The sequence below is a fragment of the Guyanagaster necrorhizus genome (assembly GCF_019112545.1).
Source record: "Guyanagaster necrorhizus MCA 3950 unplaced genomic scaffold BT62scaffold_71, whole genome shotgun sequence".
NCBI classification, from domain to species: domain Eukaryota; kingdom Fungi; phylum Basidiomycota; class Agaricomycetes; order Agaricales; family Physalacriaceae; genus Guyanagaster; species Guyanagaster necrorhizus.
This window is the reverse complement of record NW_025064950.1, coordinates 91,943-106,654: the sequence shown is the minus strand read 5'-3', so window position 1 is coordinate 106,654 and position 14,712 is coordinate 91,943. Positions and strand designations below refer to the sequence as shown.

General features: G+C 39.7%; 2 protein-coding genes across 2 annotated transcripts in view; both read left to right on the top strand.

Moving 5' to 3' along the window:
* Positions 1-769, top strand: part of BT62DRAFT_924699 (uncharacterized protein) — a gene marked incomplete at both ends in the record, with an annotated part of 3,594 nt that extends 2,825 nt beyond the window's left edge. The window contains 2 exons of the mRNA XM_043184646.1: positions 71-521; positions 569-769. Coding sequence (XP_043032963.1) covers positions 71-521; positions 569-769 — 652 coding nt within the window. The remainder of the gene's footprint in view (positions 1-70; positions 522-568) is intronic.
* An 11,402-nt stretch (positions 770-12,171) lies between these two features.
* Positions 12,172-12,375, top strand: BT62DRAFT_856750 (uncharacterized protein; the record flags this gene model as incomplete). Its single annotated transcript, XM_043182484.1, has 1 exon — positions 12,172-12,375. A coding segment is annotated over one exon (204 nt), but the record flags the coding sequence as incomplete, so codon positions are not given.
* Between the last annotated feature and the right edge of the window lie 2,337 nt (positions 12,376-14,712).

Sequence of the window (14,712 nt, the reverse complement as noted above, 5' to 3'; positions counted from 1 at the left end):
CTGAGCCAGATGAAAATGCAGTGTCGGAGAAGCCGAAGGCTAAGAGATCCCAGCCTGCTCGTAACTCCAGGCGAGTGAAGTCTGCAACGACGCAAAGCGAGCTACTCGCAATTGCGGAAGAGCAGGAAGGGCATATTCAGGTACCTGACGAGGAAGTAGGGAGGCGGACCGACGACAAGCAAGGATCAAACGGTACCCGGGCGACCAGAAAAGAAAACTTGCTGCAGCCATTTTCGGTGACGTGCTCAGTGACGAAATTAGCACCCAAGATGACATTCCCCACTGGGGTGGTAATGAACACTAAGGAACTGCACACTAAACTTCTCTTCGCCGTTTTCGTTGCCGAATACAAGAAGCCTACCCAGACGTACGCGAAGGCCGTCGTGCAAGCAAAAATGTACGCAGAAGCTTCGGTTAGGTATCTTGCAAGTCTAGGAGTGACTAAACAAGCTGTTTTCGCATTGGCGACGGATGGCGTTGAAGGAGCTGTGCTTATGGCTTGGTGTTCGAGCGACTCCGAGGTAAGTTCTCTTCTTGTACTGCTATGCCTACGCTTATCTCATCTTAGACCATCTACATCGTTGAGCGCAATGTTCAAACATTCAATATTTCCTCGCCCATCGAGGTCTACCATTTTGTCACGGTCCTTCTGCGTCTGCGAGAATATGGGGATACGAAGCTGAAGGATGCGGTCTTGAAGCCGTTAGAAGTGGATGAATTCCAACAAAAGAGCTGGAGTAAAACGGCACAGTTTAATAGGATGGAATGAGAGTGCATTCACTGGTATTTACGGAAAACTTTCTTTGCTTTGATTGGATGTATCCACATGCTTTCTACTTGCTATCAATAATTTATCTGCCATAGATTCTGTAATTATGACATAACTTCCACACTCTGGCACGTATTCACTAGTCGCCATGGCTTTCCACTGAGAGCCCGGCTTTCCAAAAAGTGTGCTTTTTACCTCACAAGGATGCTGGGTATCGAAGCTTAGGTCATTCTCAACATTAGATATATGTGATGTCTGTGCAGCCTGAGCTGAACTGTACTGTCTCATGAACTGCATGATACCTATGTCGGATTAGCAAGCAGGAGCTCCATTGTATCCCACTGGTGCAGCTCAATACCCTTTTATGTCGGGATGGACATTATATACTGAATATGGACTGTCGAGCACCCTCACTATGTTTCTGCTTATTGCTATGCCATGTGAGGATGAGTGTTTACCTATGCTACTATGTTTACCCTACTGATTGATACCTATAGTCTATAAGATAGCTAAGAGTGTATACTATTAGGTCTTGCAAATGCATGTCACTTTCTTAAAGGTTATGGGCCCTGAGAATTACTCTATCCTATCCTTCACACTCAAAATCACTTCTGCCATTGCTGCCTTGATTACAGGTGCACCATCAAACATCCCCACACTGAACACATCTGGTGACAATTGGTCTATCTTCTACCTCTGCTTTTGCACTGGTGTTCAAGCCAAAGAGAAATAGGATCACTTTGATGGATCAAAGCCCTGACCCACTCTCATTGCATCCACAATGGCCCTCATGGCTGAGCTATATGAATGGGAGAAAGATGAGGCTGTAGCCAAGAATGTTCTGCTCTTGAAGATCCCTGACTCAGTCACTATGAAGATCCAGCATCTCCCCACAGTCACTGAAGCCTGGACAAAGATTGAAAAGGAGTTCACCAATATGAGTGGCTATACACAGACTGACCTTTGGCAGCAGCTTATGGAGTCACATTGTCCAGCCAAAGGCAATGTTCATGAGTTTCTGGACAGCCTGTCAATGAAATTAGAGTCATTAATTTCTGCTGGTGTTATCATCAAGGAGAAGGATTACTGCTCAATGATTCTCACCTCTATCCCCCTCTATCTTGCCAAGCATGCATTGACTCTCCTCAGCAGCAAAGCTCTTCAGTTCCAACAAGAGATTGATTCTGAGAATCTGATCCATGCCATTTCTGAGGAATATGACCAGCTGGAGTGTAAGCAAGCTAAGCACAGCTGGCAGTCTGGAAAGAGAAAGGACATGGAGCAGGATAAAGCCATGGCTGTGTCATCAAACTCTGGTGGCAACAAAAAGAGCAAGACACTCAGCCAGAAATTGTGCTGGAGATGCAGGAAGGAAGGGCACTCCAAAAATAAATGCCTGGAGAAGAAGTCATCAGGCATTGGTGGCAAGGATTTTGAATCAAAGAGAGAAATAGACAATATGGCTGTAGAATCATCAGATTCAGACTGGAAAGCCAGCAGTGCATTTGAAGTTGATGATGCTAGTGATATGCCATTTCTGGCCATGGTTTCTGAGTCTGATGAGTCTGAAATCAAGGGCTTGTCAGAGGACTCAGAGAATCAAGATGATGGTGCTGATCTTTTTTTGGAGATTGGTGATGAGTTGTAGGATGAGCTGAGCAGTGTGTTGTCCTCAGATGTCAACTGGAGTGATGTAAACTCCTTTGTCAACAGAAAATCAGATGCTACATCTGGCATGCTGATTTTGGAGGAAGTATCTGCTTTTGAAGAGTCAGTCACAGCTGTTATCAATGCTATAAACTCATCTGATAACTGAGTTCATACTGAACTCTATGACTCTGGCTGTACATGCAATATTTCCCCTTACCATGGGGATTTCAACTCATTTGAGTCTGTCCTGCTTAAGGCATTCCATGCTGCAAATACTCAAAAATTTTTCACAGCCAGAAAGAGCAAGATAAGCATTGATGTGCCAAATAGCACAAATGCAAGCAATCTGCAACTCACTGAGTCATGTACTCTTCTGAAGCTGACTATACATTCATCTCAGTTGGCTGACTTGATGATCTTGGTTTTCAGTTGACCTTTGGTGGCAGAAAATGCACTATCCATGCACCAGATGAGAAGGTAGTTGGGGTTGTCCCCAAGAATGGTGGCAGTCTATATCAGGTTTGTCATGAGGGAGATTCTGCTGGAGCAGCTGAGAAGGTGCTTATCTTGAACCAATTGCACCACTGTATGAGTCACATTTCATCTGAAGTTGCCTGTCATCTGGTTAGGAAGAGCTTTGTGACAGGGATAAAGCTTGACAAGTCATCTGGAAAACCACAGTTCTGTGAGTCATATGTCTATGCCAAGACCACATGAAAGCCAGTATCTAAGGCTCAAGAGGGAGAATGCACAACTGATATTAGAGATGAAATTCACTCTGATTTATAGAGACCTGCACCCATGGAATCCCTATGTAAATATTATTACTTCATCTCATTCATTGATGACAGCACTCATTGGGTTTACCTCAAGTTCTTATGCCAGAAGAGTGAAGCTTTGATAGCATACCAAGCTCATGAAGCTCACATCCATATCCAGCATGAATGCTCTGTAAAAATCCTCCATTCACACTGTGCAGGTGAATACATTGACAAGGCATTTGTCTTGCATCTGAGAAATGTTGGCACAGCAAGAAAGATGACTGCATGATACAATTGCATGGTTATTGAAAAGATCAGGGCTATGCTGCATTCAAGTGGCTTACCTTGCTTCCTATGGGCTGAGGCTGTTTGCCATGCTGTTTGGATACTTAATAGAGCATCAACAAAGGCTCTAAATAGCAAGACACCCTATGAGACAGTCATGAGAAAAAAGCCCAATCTCAAAGGGTTATAAGAATGAGGAGAAAAGTGCTGGGCATGCCTTGAGACTAACCTATAAAGTTAGATAGCTGTATATGTGAGGATCAGTGGATCAGATTTAATGAAATAAGCAATAGATTCCATATTTACTGGCTAGAGAGCAGGATGGTGTTTATCAAGTGAAATGTCTATTTCAACATGACTCATGTTAATCTTGAGGAGGAAAATACTGAGTTATATGAGATTATGTTGACATCAAATGCTCAGTCTGAACCACCTACTGTGATGCTATCACTCTAAGCTCTGTTGAAGATGGATCTATAGGCCATACTTATATTCTCTCTCTTTCTCAGTTATCTTTTTTATATTTATCTTGATCACCTATAAAAGCTGCTCTCACATATTACTGTATCTCAGTCATTTACACCTTTGCTGTGCTGACTGAGATCTCATTATTGTTCTTCATCTTTAAGTTATAGCTTTGGTTGCCTAGAATCAATCAGTCAAGAAAAACACACAGCAAAAACTTTTATTTGATGTGATTCACTACTTTGAAACCACTTTACTCACAACACCTGCCTACATACCACCTCATGCCACTGCCTGGTCATTGCAGACATGTTGTCAAGCATACCTGGAGTCACTATACTCCCAGACACAAACAAACACTTCAATGAGAAGAACTTCACTTCATGGAAGCTACAGATTACCAAAATATTAAAAGAAAAAGGTCTCTGGCTATATTGACAGTACAATTACCTGTCCAGCAATCTCAGTGATCACCATTGGCCCTCTATCAGACTCTATGCCCACATCTATTTATTCTTTCATACTCTCCTGTGATGAATAGAAATTTTAGGATCAACTGACACATTTACATATTGTCTTGATTATCTTTGATCTAATTGGATTAGAAGTCAAGACAGATAGGATGACAAAGAAGTGCTGAGACTTTATCCTCCAGAAACACACAAAAAAGATAGACATGGCTTTGTCTAAGGCTGAGCTCATGCTGAATGCTATGAAATTCAATGGAGCCAGTGATATTGATATTCACATTGCTGATCTCTATATAAAGTATAAAGTAGTCAACAATCTTCATATGACTCTACTTTCAGACCAGAAATTTTGCAGCATTATTATCTGTTCAATCTTGCCTGCTGAGAACTGGATGCTCATCCTTCCAAGCTTGTATCAATTGGCCTCATCCTCTGACATTATCTTTCATTTGCAAACTCATGCTATGACACTCTATGCTATTGGAAAGAGACCTGCTTAATCTCAAGCCTTGGCAGCTGGATTCACAAACTCCTGCTCTGTCAGATGCATGAATTCTGGATCTAAGGCACAGAATAGGATAAAACACACTACTCAAAATTGCTATTGGCCAAGAGGAGAGAAGGAAGGACAGTTTGGATGTCAGCATAGGGCTAATCATGCTGCTGCAAACACTTCTGACTCACCAACAGATGGAACCAGGCACTTTGTTTTAGTGGTGAGGGCTGTTCATCTAAACCCTGACTACAACAAGGATGATGTCATTATTGAGGACAGTGATATGAGAGAATGTGTATTTAAGTGAAACAGGACATGGTCATTCTGGTGCTGGGATGAAACCAAATCAGATGTCATAGACAAAGAGTGTGCCATTGTGAATAGACCAGATGATGATGATGGTGATGATGATAATGAGATGCCTGCATTGCAGGATGTGGATGATGAGAGCAACAAAGAACAGACTTCTAAAAACATGGTTAACACAGATGCACAGGTGATTGAAGTGAAGGACATTACCTGTGAGGCTGAAAATGCAGATACAGCCTTTGTAACATCTACATTCAAGAGAAAGAACTCCAAGATCACTCCAACATTTATAGATTCAAGAGCAAGTGACTTCTTCTTTAAAAACTGCAAAGATTTCACAAGCTATAATCCTGTCATCTATTGTATCAGCAACTCTGCAGTTGAGGAAAGGAGGAATTTTGAAATCCTAGAAAAGGGAACAGTGTCATAGATATACAATGTGGATAGGAAAATAATCCAACTCACTTTCAAAAATGCTCTGCACTCTCCATCTCTCACAGCAAATCTCATTTCTGTGAGTGCTCTCAATGCAGCTGGGTTGTCAGTTGTATTCAAGAATAAAAGACTGTCTGTTTGCAACAAAGCCCAGAGGAAGCTATTCTCTGGATGAGAATCAGATGAGATGTATATACTTAATGCTATTCCATTATCTTAAACTATGTCTTTATGTGCAACTGCCATTTCACTATGTGATTGGCACTGTTGTCTCACCCATATAAGCACAATGACCATCAAAGAGATAGCCTCAAAAGGCCTTGTCTATGGCCTGAATATTAGTGATGACATCATATCAGAAAAATATGTTGATTGCATTCTTGCCTGCCAAACTCACTGGCCATTTGATAAACTAACTGATCTAGATGTGGACTCACTTGAACTCATGGCTGTGGACTTGTAAGATCTCTTGCATACAGCATCTGCAAGTAGAAAGACATATATGATGATAGTGATAGACAGTGGAAGCTCGCTAAAGTGAGAAGCATTTCTTGAGGATAAATCAGATGGCATGATCATCACATTCTTCAATGGTTTCCAACATATGGCTGAAACTCAGACTGGCCAAAAGATTAAATACCTATGAATGAACCATGATTTTGCAGAGATGAAATAGGCTGAGTATTGTACTCAGCATGGAATTATTTTGAAACTTACTGCTTCACATTTCTCAGCTTAAAATATCTTAGCAGAAAGGAAAATCCATATAATAATAGAGGATGTGCATGCTTTTCTTAGTGACTCTAGCCTGCCAGACAAATTTTGAGCAGAGACTGCCTTAATGTTGATCCATATCTGAAATCTCATCTCTTCCTGTTGACATTTCAATCAGATCCCAGCAGAGAGATTCCTTGGCCATAGGCAGGATGTCTCATATCTGCACATGTTTGAACTGATGTGTTGGGCTAAGCAACTCACAGCCGGTGGTATTCTTATTGATGGCAAAAGCAAATTTGATGATCAATCAAAGAAGTGCAGGCTACTCAACTATGCAGAGATAAACTATCATGTGCTTAATGACTAGGGTCATGTATTCATGTTTCAAGATGTCATTTTTGAGGAGGGATTGGCAAAAAATATATTGAGTGAGGGGAAAGATAATGCTGAAGGGATTAATACACTTAATGTCAATGCAACACAGCCAGCAGCTCCAATTGAGGATCCTGTCAATCTCTCAGTCCAGATTCCAATTACACCAGATCTTGCACTAACTTTCCAATGATCAGCTTGCTTTGCAAATCCCAGTAATGCTATTATCCACTCTCATCAATCACAGCAAAAAGAAGCTGAAGCACAAGGGATAGATGTAGACTGGGCCACTAGGTCAAAACATCTCTATGCCTCTATGGCCACAAGCTCACATTCAGACTCTTACATTCCAAAGAGTTACTCTGATGCAATGTGTGCAGATGTTGAATGCTGAAAAAGGTCACAGACACAAAATATGAAATATATATAGCTAAACATATCTGAGACCTGATTGATTCTTCTAAGAATGTAAATGTGATGGACTGCAAATAGGTTTTTGGCATAAAATATGATGGAGATGGACACTAGACATATGATAAAGCTAGACTGATAGAAAAAAAAGACTATACCCAGCAACTTGGCTTGGACTACAATGACATCTGAGCTGCTATTACTCATCTTGAATCTATATGGATGTCTGCAGCAGTTATCACTAAACTCAATCTACACTTATGGCAGGTGGATTTTGTCTCAGCATATCTCAATAGCAAAATAAAGAAGAATATCTACATATGATGGCCTTTACAATATATTGTTTCTAGCTAAGAAGAAAAAGTCTGCAAGCTTATTTATATGATTTATGGTACAATGCAGAATGATTATGCTAGTTCAAAATGCTTGGAAAAATGTATGAGGACCTAGGATACAGATTATCTTAAGCAGACCTCTGTATGAAGACAGTGGAATACTCAGATGGGGACTACATCTTCACTGATACATATATAGATGATATATAGGGAGTATTGTTAGACAAAGAGGAAGCACACTGTTAGAAGGAGGAGCTGGCTGAGAAGTGGAAGCTGAAAGATATAGGTGAGGATCATCTCTTCTTGAGAATGAAAATTGAGCAAGACCTGAGTGAAGGCACTATCTCATTCTCACAATGAGCATACTGAGAGACTGTTTTACAAGATTTTAGGCTGACTCAAATCACATTTTAGTTGACTTTATCATCAGTTAGAATCACACTTGATAACTTCTAGTCTTCAACCACTCAAGCTGAATGCAATGAGATGATAAACATTCTCTATTGAAATCTTGTTGAATGTGTCATGTGGAGACAGTTGGCAACTTGTTCTGACCTTTGTTATTCAGTCAGTATCTTGTCTTGCTTCTAGACAAACACAGAGATGGCCTACTGGAAAGCTCTATTATATGTCCTTGGCTACATAAAAAGCACCCTCAACTATAGGCTCATATATTCCTGTAATAAATCTTTAATGCTTGTGGACTTCATCAATACTTATTAGAGAGGTTGTTGTGACACAAAAAAGTTGACATTAGGATATATTTGTCATGGCTAGTGCATCTGTCTGCTAGAGTGCTAAGTGTCAAGCTACAGTGGTACTGTCAACAGTTGAGGCAGAATATGTCTCACTGACTAAAGCTGCCCAATAGTGAATGTGGATGCTATTATAGATGGATGAGATTTTGTTGCCACAACTTTGATCTGGTATACTGTATAGTGATAATATGGGTGCTATTGCCCTTACTACAAACATGAGGGCTCACCAAAAGATCAAACATATTAGCATTCAAGAGCATTATATCTGGAAGCTTGTCAAGGAGAGTAATATCAAGGTTGATTTTGTCTGAGGAGACTCTAACCTGGCAGACATGTTTATGAAGCCACTACTATGGGATGCTCACCACCAGTACCTCATTTAACTTAATGTCAACCAGTCACCTGACTATAGATCAGAGAGAGTTTGAAGATGGATCTATAGGTCATACTTATATTTTCTCTCTTTCTCAGTTATCTTTTTTGTACCTATCTTGATTATCTATAAAAGCTGCTCTTGCACATTGCCATACCTCAGTCATTTACACCTTTACTGTGCTGACTGAGATCTCATTATTGTTCTTCATCTTTAAGCCCAGCCTATGATTCAATCCACAGTCAAAGAAACTCATTTATAATATGCTTGAAAGTCTAGCCAGTGGATGTTGGACCTTATATCTGGCAAAGATAGTACATCAGCATGCCTAAGTGATCCTGTTGTATCCATTTGTGTTCAGTTACCAATTGTCAGTGAAAATGATATACCTCAAGTGTTTGAGAGGGAGAGAGAAGCAGATTAGTTGATGCTGCTTGAAGATAAGGATTTCTTTGAGAGGTATGCAATAGTTATAGTGACAGCAGAGGCTGAGGCTCTAGAGCCATACAGTTTAGCTGAAGTGAAGCATCAACCTGGCTGGCCTTTGTGGGAAGATGCAATCCAGAAAGAGACCATAATACTGAAGGCTGCAGAGACTTGGAAATTGTGGAAAAGCCAGTTGGAGCAAATGTTGTAGGCTCAAAGTGGATCTTTTGAATTAAAAAGGATGCTGAGAGAGAAATAGTCAAGTTCAAGGCTCATCTGGTAGTGCAAGGATTCTCATAAGTTTCTGATGTTGACTACTTTGACACTTATGCTCCTGTCACAAGACTTGCATCTATTTATTCCATACTTGCTATGGCCACTGCACTTAATTTGGAGCTCCATCAGATTGATATCAAAGATGCATACTTAAATAGAAAGCTCACCAATGAAGAAATCATCTATATGTGTCAATCTTCTGACTATTTTGATTCTGGCTCTTATCCTGGACAAGTTTGCTGTCTTGTAAAGACTTTGTATAGTTTCAAGCAGAGTGGCTGTTGCTGGTATCAATGTCTCATTGTGATTTTGATTGAAAAGTTGGGATTCAAGTAGTGTGACATTGATCAGACTGTTTTTTACAAGCAGAAAGATCAAAATCACTGTTATTGCAGTGCATGTTGATGACTGCACAATTGCTTGCTATCCCAAGTTTTCTCTCTGCATTGTTCTCTGATAACCAGTTGGCCATTGCACTCTCAAAGGACCACCAGTACTATGCTCAAACAAAACATATCAATATATATTTTTGTTTTATTTGTGGGGTTATTAGCAAAGAATCTTTTCATCTCATTTATTGTCCCACTGAGGACATAGTTGCTGATGCTCTCACCAAGCCTCTGCCTTTAGCCAAGATGAAAAACTTCACTGTTAAATTCAGACTTTACCCTGCTTGAAGGAGAGTGTTGGATTAATAAGCAGAAGCTCCATCATATTCCACTGGCAGAGCTCAATACACCTTTATGTCAGAATGAATATTATATACTGAATATGGACTGTCAAGCACTCTCATCACATTTCTGCTTATTGCTACACTGTGTGAGTCTACAAATTAGCTAACAGTATATACTATTAGATCCTACAAATGTGCATCACTTTTTTAAAACCTATAGACAATAATAGGAAAGTTTCATTATAAAGACAGATTTCAGAGATAGAAAGCATCTTTATAGACCTTTGTGCAGACTTCAAAACATTTTCAATTTCTGTCAACATGGAGCTCTGCTCTGTCCATGAAGATGGGCCACTGGCACTATCTCTATCTCAGTGCCAATCTTCAGCTGAGACTGATTCATGAGAGACATCAGCATTGGTATCTCAGCTTTGTCGTCACCTCCATTCTATACTCCAAAGTGAGATAAGCTTCACTCTGTCACTGTCACTCAATCTCTAATCATCAATTCCAGACATCAAGACTCTGCCTCTATTCCTATTTTATAAAACCTCATCAATACAGTTTCTGGTGTCATCACATCTAATCAACTTTCATCTAGTATTACTGCATTCTTATTGTACAAGTCACTAGTGAGCTTTTTGTCAATGTCTTTTGTTACTCAAATCTACATTTCATTTATAACCTCAAGTTTATCCACCAATATTAAGAATGCCACTGTATTGGCAAAATGATGTGAAGATCTTGTTGAAGATTGTGTTAAAGATACCATCAACATTCTTGACTTTGTGAATAGACTTTGCCAGTTTGGTCTCTTATCTGAGGCTGCAAGAGACTATGTCAAACTTCTGCTGAAACAGATCAAACAAACTGGTCCAAGGACAACAAGCAATATGTATTCTTATATTGAAACACTAGAGCAGCAGATGACAGAGAGGTCACTCTGTCAGGTCTGTCTCAGGATGAGATCAAGGAGTGTTGAAAGAGGTGAACTGAAAAGTCTAAAGTCACTGCAGAATGGTGCCAGAGTGCTAGAGCTCATGCAGTTGAAGAGACAGCTTGGACATCTCTATATTCAAAACTTTATATTCAAAACTTCAATTCCTTCACCAAAGACTAACTACTAACAAATCTCAGAACTTTATTGCAACCATGCTCACTGGCATTCTGAGGCTCAATGATGTCCTCTCACCAAAAACAGTATTTATTTCTTTGACAGTTCTTGTTCAAGCACCTTATCTGACATCTATTGTCTCTACTAGAATCTCAGACCCTTATCTGAATGAGTCATTCTGCCTCAGACAAGTTTATGCTACTGAAAGGACATTTGATAATCTCATCATGGTTTTCCAGATCCAATCACTCTCAGAACCTATTGCTCAGCCTTTTGGTGATTCATTATTTAGAATCAATATATTGACTTCTTAAAGCTTTTTACCTTAATGAACTGAGGGTATGACCATAATGAAAAAGCCAAGGAGCTCATGGTAAAATATGCTATTATTAAAAAAGACATCTTATTAGCTAAGAAGCTGGTTAGAATTGAATCTGACTGGTGCAGAGTATACAATGCCTGAGCAAAGAGAGTTCAAGTACTTTATCTATATCATGAAGCTGAACTTAAAACTTATCACAAATATATAGTTGAAGTCTTTCAGGCTGCACCATATGATGCTACTATTGTGGTCCATATTGATGAGAAAGTCTGGTTATGCTATGCTAAGTGTCCTTTCCATATGGATGTTTAGAGCAAACTTCAGGTTCCTATTCTTACTCAGATCTTTCACTCCTCATCTATTTCATTTTCAGACATGAAGTGGCTGTCATCTACATCATTCTCTGCTGCCAAAAGAGCAATAGTATCTTGTGAAAATTGAAATTTAGATTTTTGCTAAGATCTATGCATCAATTATTATAGGCATGGTGCTGGCAATAAATATGATGTGAGACATCAGATTTGAGATATCATCAAATGAGTCAATCTTCTCCAAGCTAAATAAAGAATTGAATTTAGAAGAGATAACAGTGAAGATAACAGCAGCAGAGCTTAAATCCTTAAGATCTCAAAAATGCAAGAGCAAAGGTCAGAATGCTGATCTATATTTCAAACAGGGCTATGGCTGATCAGATATGTCTTTATTTTCTGTATCTACATCTCCAGCTGCTCAATCTACTGAATTTTCCAACTCTCTACCTGCACCACCATCACATCTACTTAATAATTCATGTTTGCAGACCATGTTATATATACTAAAAGACTTTATAGCAGTCAACACACCTTTCAATACTGACTGTTTAAACAATATTCTTCAATTTTATCCAAACACATCTCTTGTTTTCTCAGTTATTCATGGTCTCCATGATAGGTTTTGGCCTCTTGATCTCAGTGAATGAGAAGACTCACTCAGAGAATTATGCCTTGGACCTAAGAGACATCAGTGAGATTCAAGCATTTTGCAATTGAGACGTTGCTGCAAGACACTGGTCACCACCTTTGCCAGAAGAATTCATGCTCTTACCAGAAATAAAGGTTTTTCCTATATTCATAGTTTAGCAGGAAGAAAAACCCTATGTTGTAATGAATCATACCTTCTCTGGTTTAAATGCAGTAATCCCAGCTTGTCACAATTTTTGTCCCTAAATTATGACCTGCCAATGCTTAGTAAGCAGATGCTTATCAATTCCAACCTCAGACCAACCTTACAAAAGATGATGAAGACATGACAACACTATGGCTATGCCTTATTCATCAACACACAATAAGATGACAAGGAACAATGTAGTAATTGTTGCTATCTCACATCTTAAATATAATAGGAACTGCAGCATATGGAAAACTCACAATAGCAATAGTATAATAGAGTAACAATGATGAACAAAAGCAGAGACACAGTTATTGTTATCTCAGACAATGAGCAGAGAACATGAAAAGCAGACAATAGTTATCTGTAGAGCATAGAGTTCTTTAGACAGTATTTAAGGCAGTGGTATACACTGATGTACCTCAGTCTTGAGCTAAGGTTTAATACATCTACTATACCTTCTGACTATCTGGTGTAAATACTCTTGCCACAATGGCAGATTATATCTACCAGCTATAACTCTTCATCCCTCTCTGTGAAATCTTTATAGCTTATCTCATCATCCTTATCATTCTTTTATACTGAAATCAGACTCAGACTCAGAATCCAGAATTGGATCCTGGCAGAAGTGGTGCTAGATATTTGTGAGTATTTAGTAGAGACCTAACAATTAGCTCCAGACTTCATATGTTCCAGTCTAATGATACTTTGCCAAGGACTAGCATATGAAACTCATGCTTAGAAATATCATTGTCACCTCCATCACAGGTGCTTGCCTGTTCATCACAGTAACTGGAATTATTGAATATCATATTATATAGTTACTGAGAGAATGAAGAAGAAGGAGTGAACTGAAGAAGTGAGAGAGCATCATCATCTGGCCACTGGCCTCAGAACCCACTGACATTAGCAGCACAGATTATATTATCTGATCTCTAGGATTCAGAAGTATACAAACTGGAGGAGAAGGAGTTGAATCCTCCCCTCTCATCATCCAACTGGCCACAACTGATGAGGGAGAGTTAGTACAAGAGGATGGCAGCTATATAGGCCAACTCCCAACCAGAGATATGGCCACCTCCAATGCTGACTACTACTGAGGGCACATGCCAGAAGCTCTATCTGAGCTTTACTCTAAGCAGGTGGATGAGTCCAGCCTTGTGGCCAGCATGCCCTAAAGTCCCTCAATCTAAGAGGAGAACATTGGTCAGATCATCTTCAGAGTTGATGCATACAGTCTCAGAGAAAGCAAGCCCCAGTCTGCTGAATCAAAAACAGTGGATCCATATAAGCCAGGCAGGAGATATGAATATATCCTCAACTGGTGAACCTATGTGGCAGAAGAATCTGCTTAGACATTACCAGTGGCTCAGAGAGTGGCAAATGGCAGACACCCACTGGTTAGGCACCAGCAAAGGACTCCAATATCTCACACTGCCAGAGCATGCCAGAGATCTAGTGGACAGAGCATGGACAGAAACTAAGATAGCAGAAGTAGTATAGAATGCAAAGAGGCACTGAGAGCCTTCATTTTCTTCTCCTTATCATGCACCTGAACAATCACTATCAGTAGGAAGCAGCTTAAGCAATTGGAGAAGCCAAAACCCTTTTTGGCAGACTCCTCAGCAAGTTCTGGCTGCACCTATCCATTTATTTGCCAGGACAGTGTTATGATTTTTTCTTATTTTCTCATTTTGACTCCTATTTATGCTTAGTCAGAGCATCAAGAATAAGTGTGGAAGATTGTGGGAACAGCTTAGTCATCACAACAAGTTGACTTTATCATAGTTTTCTGATGCTACCAATATTCAATAACAAATACACAATCGGCCTTTTATGTACAGTAATGACGCTCAAGGACAACAAGCAGTTGGAGCAGAGAAATGCATAATAAGTGACAGATATTAATAGCAAAGCATGTACAGTATTTAAGAAGGCTTGCTCTTGCTGGAAACCCCAGCTTTGAGCTAAAGTTTATAACTACCATTCTACCTCAAGTCTACCTTTGACCTTGTGACACACCAGTATGAATATATGCTAGTGAACTCAGCTGATCTCTCGAAGTGCAAAGGGACACCTGTTTATCATGTGTATTAGTCTACATGACGCTTGGACATAACAATTAGCTTGAAGCTTTCTCTTTTCCTTT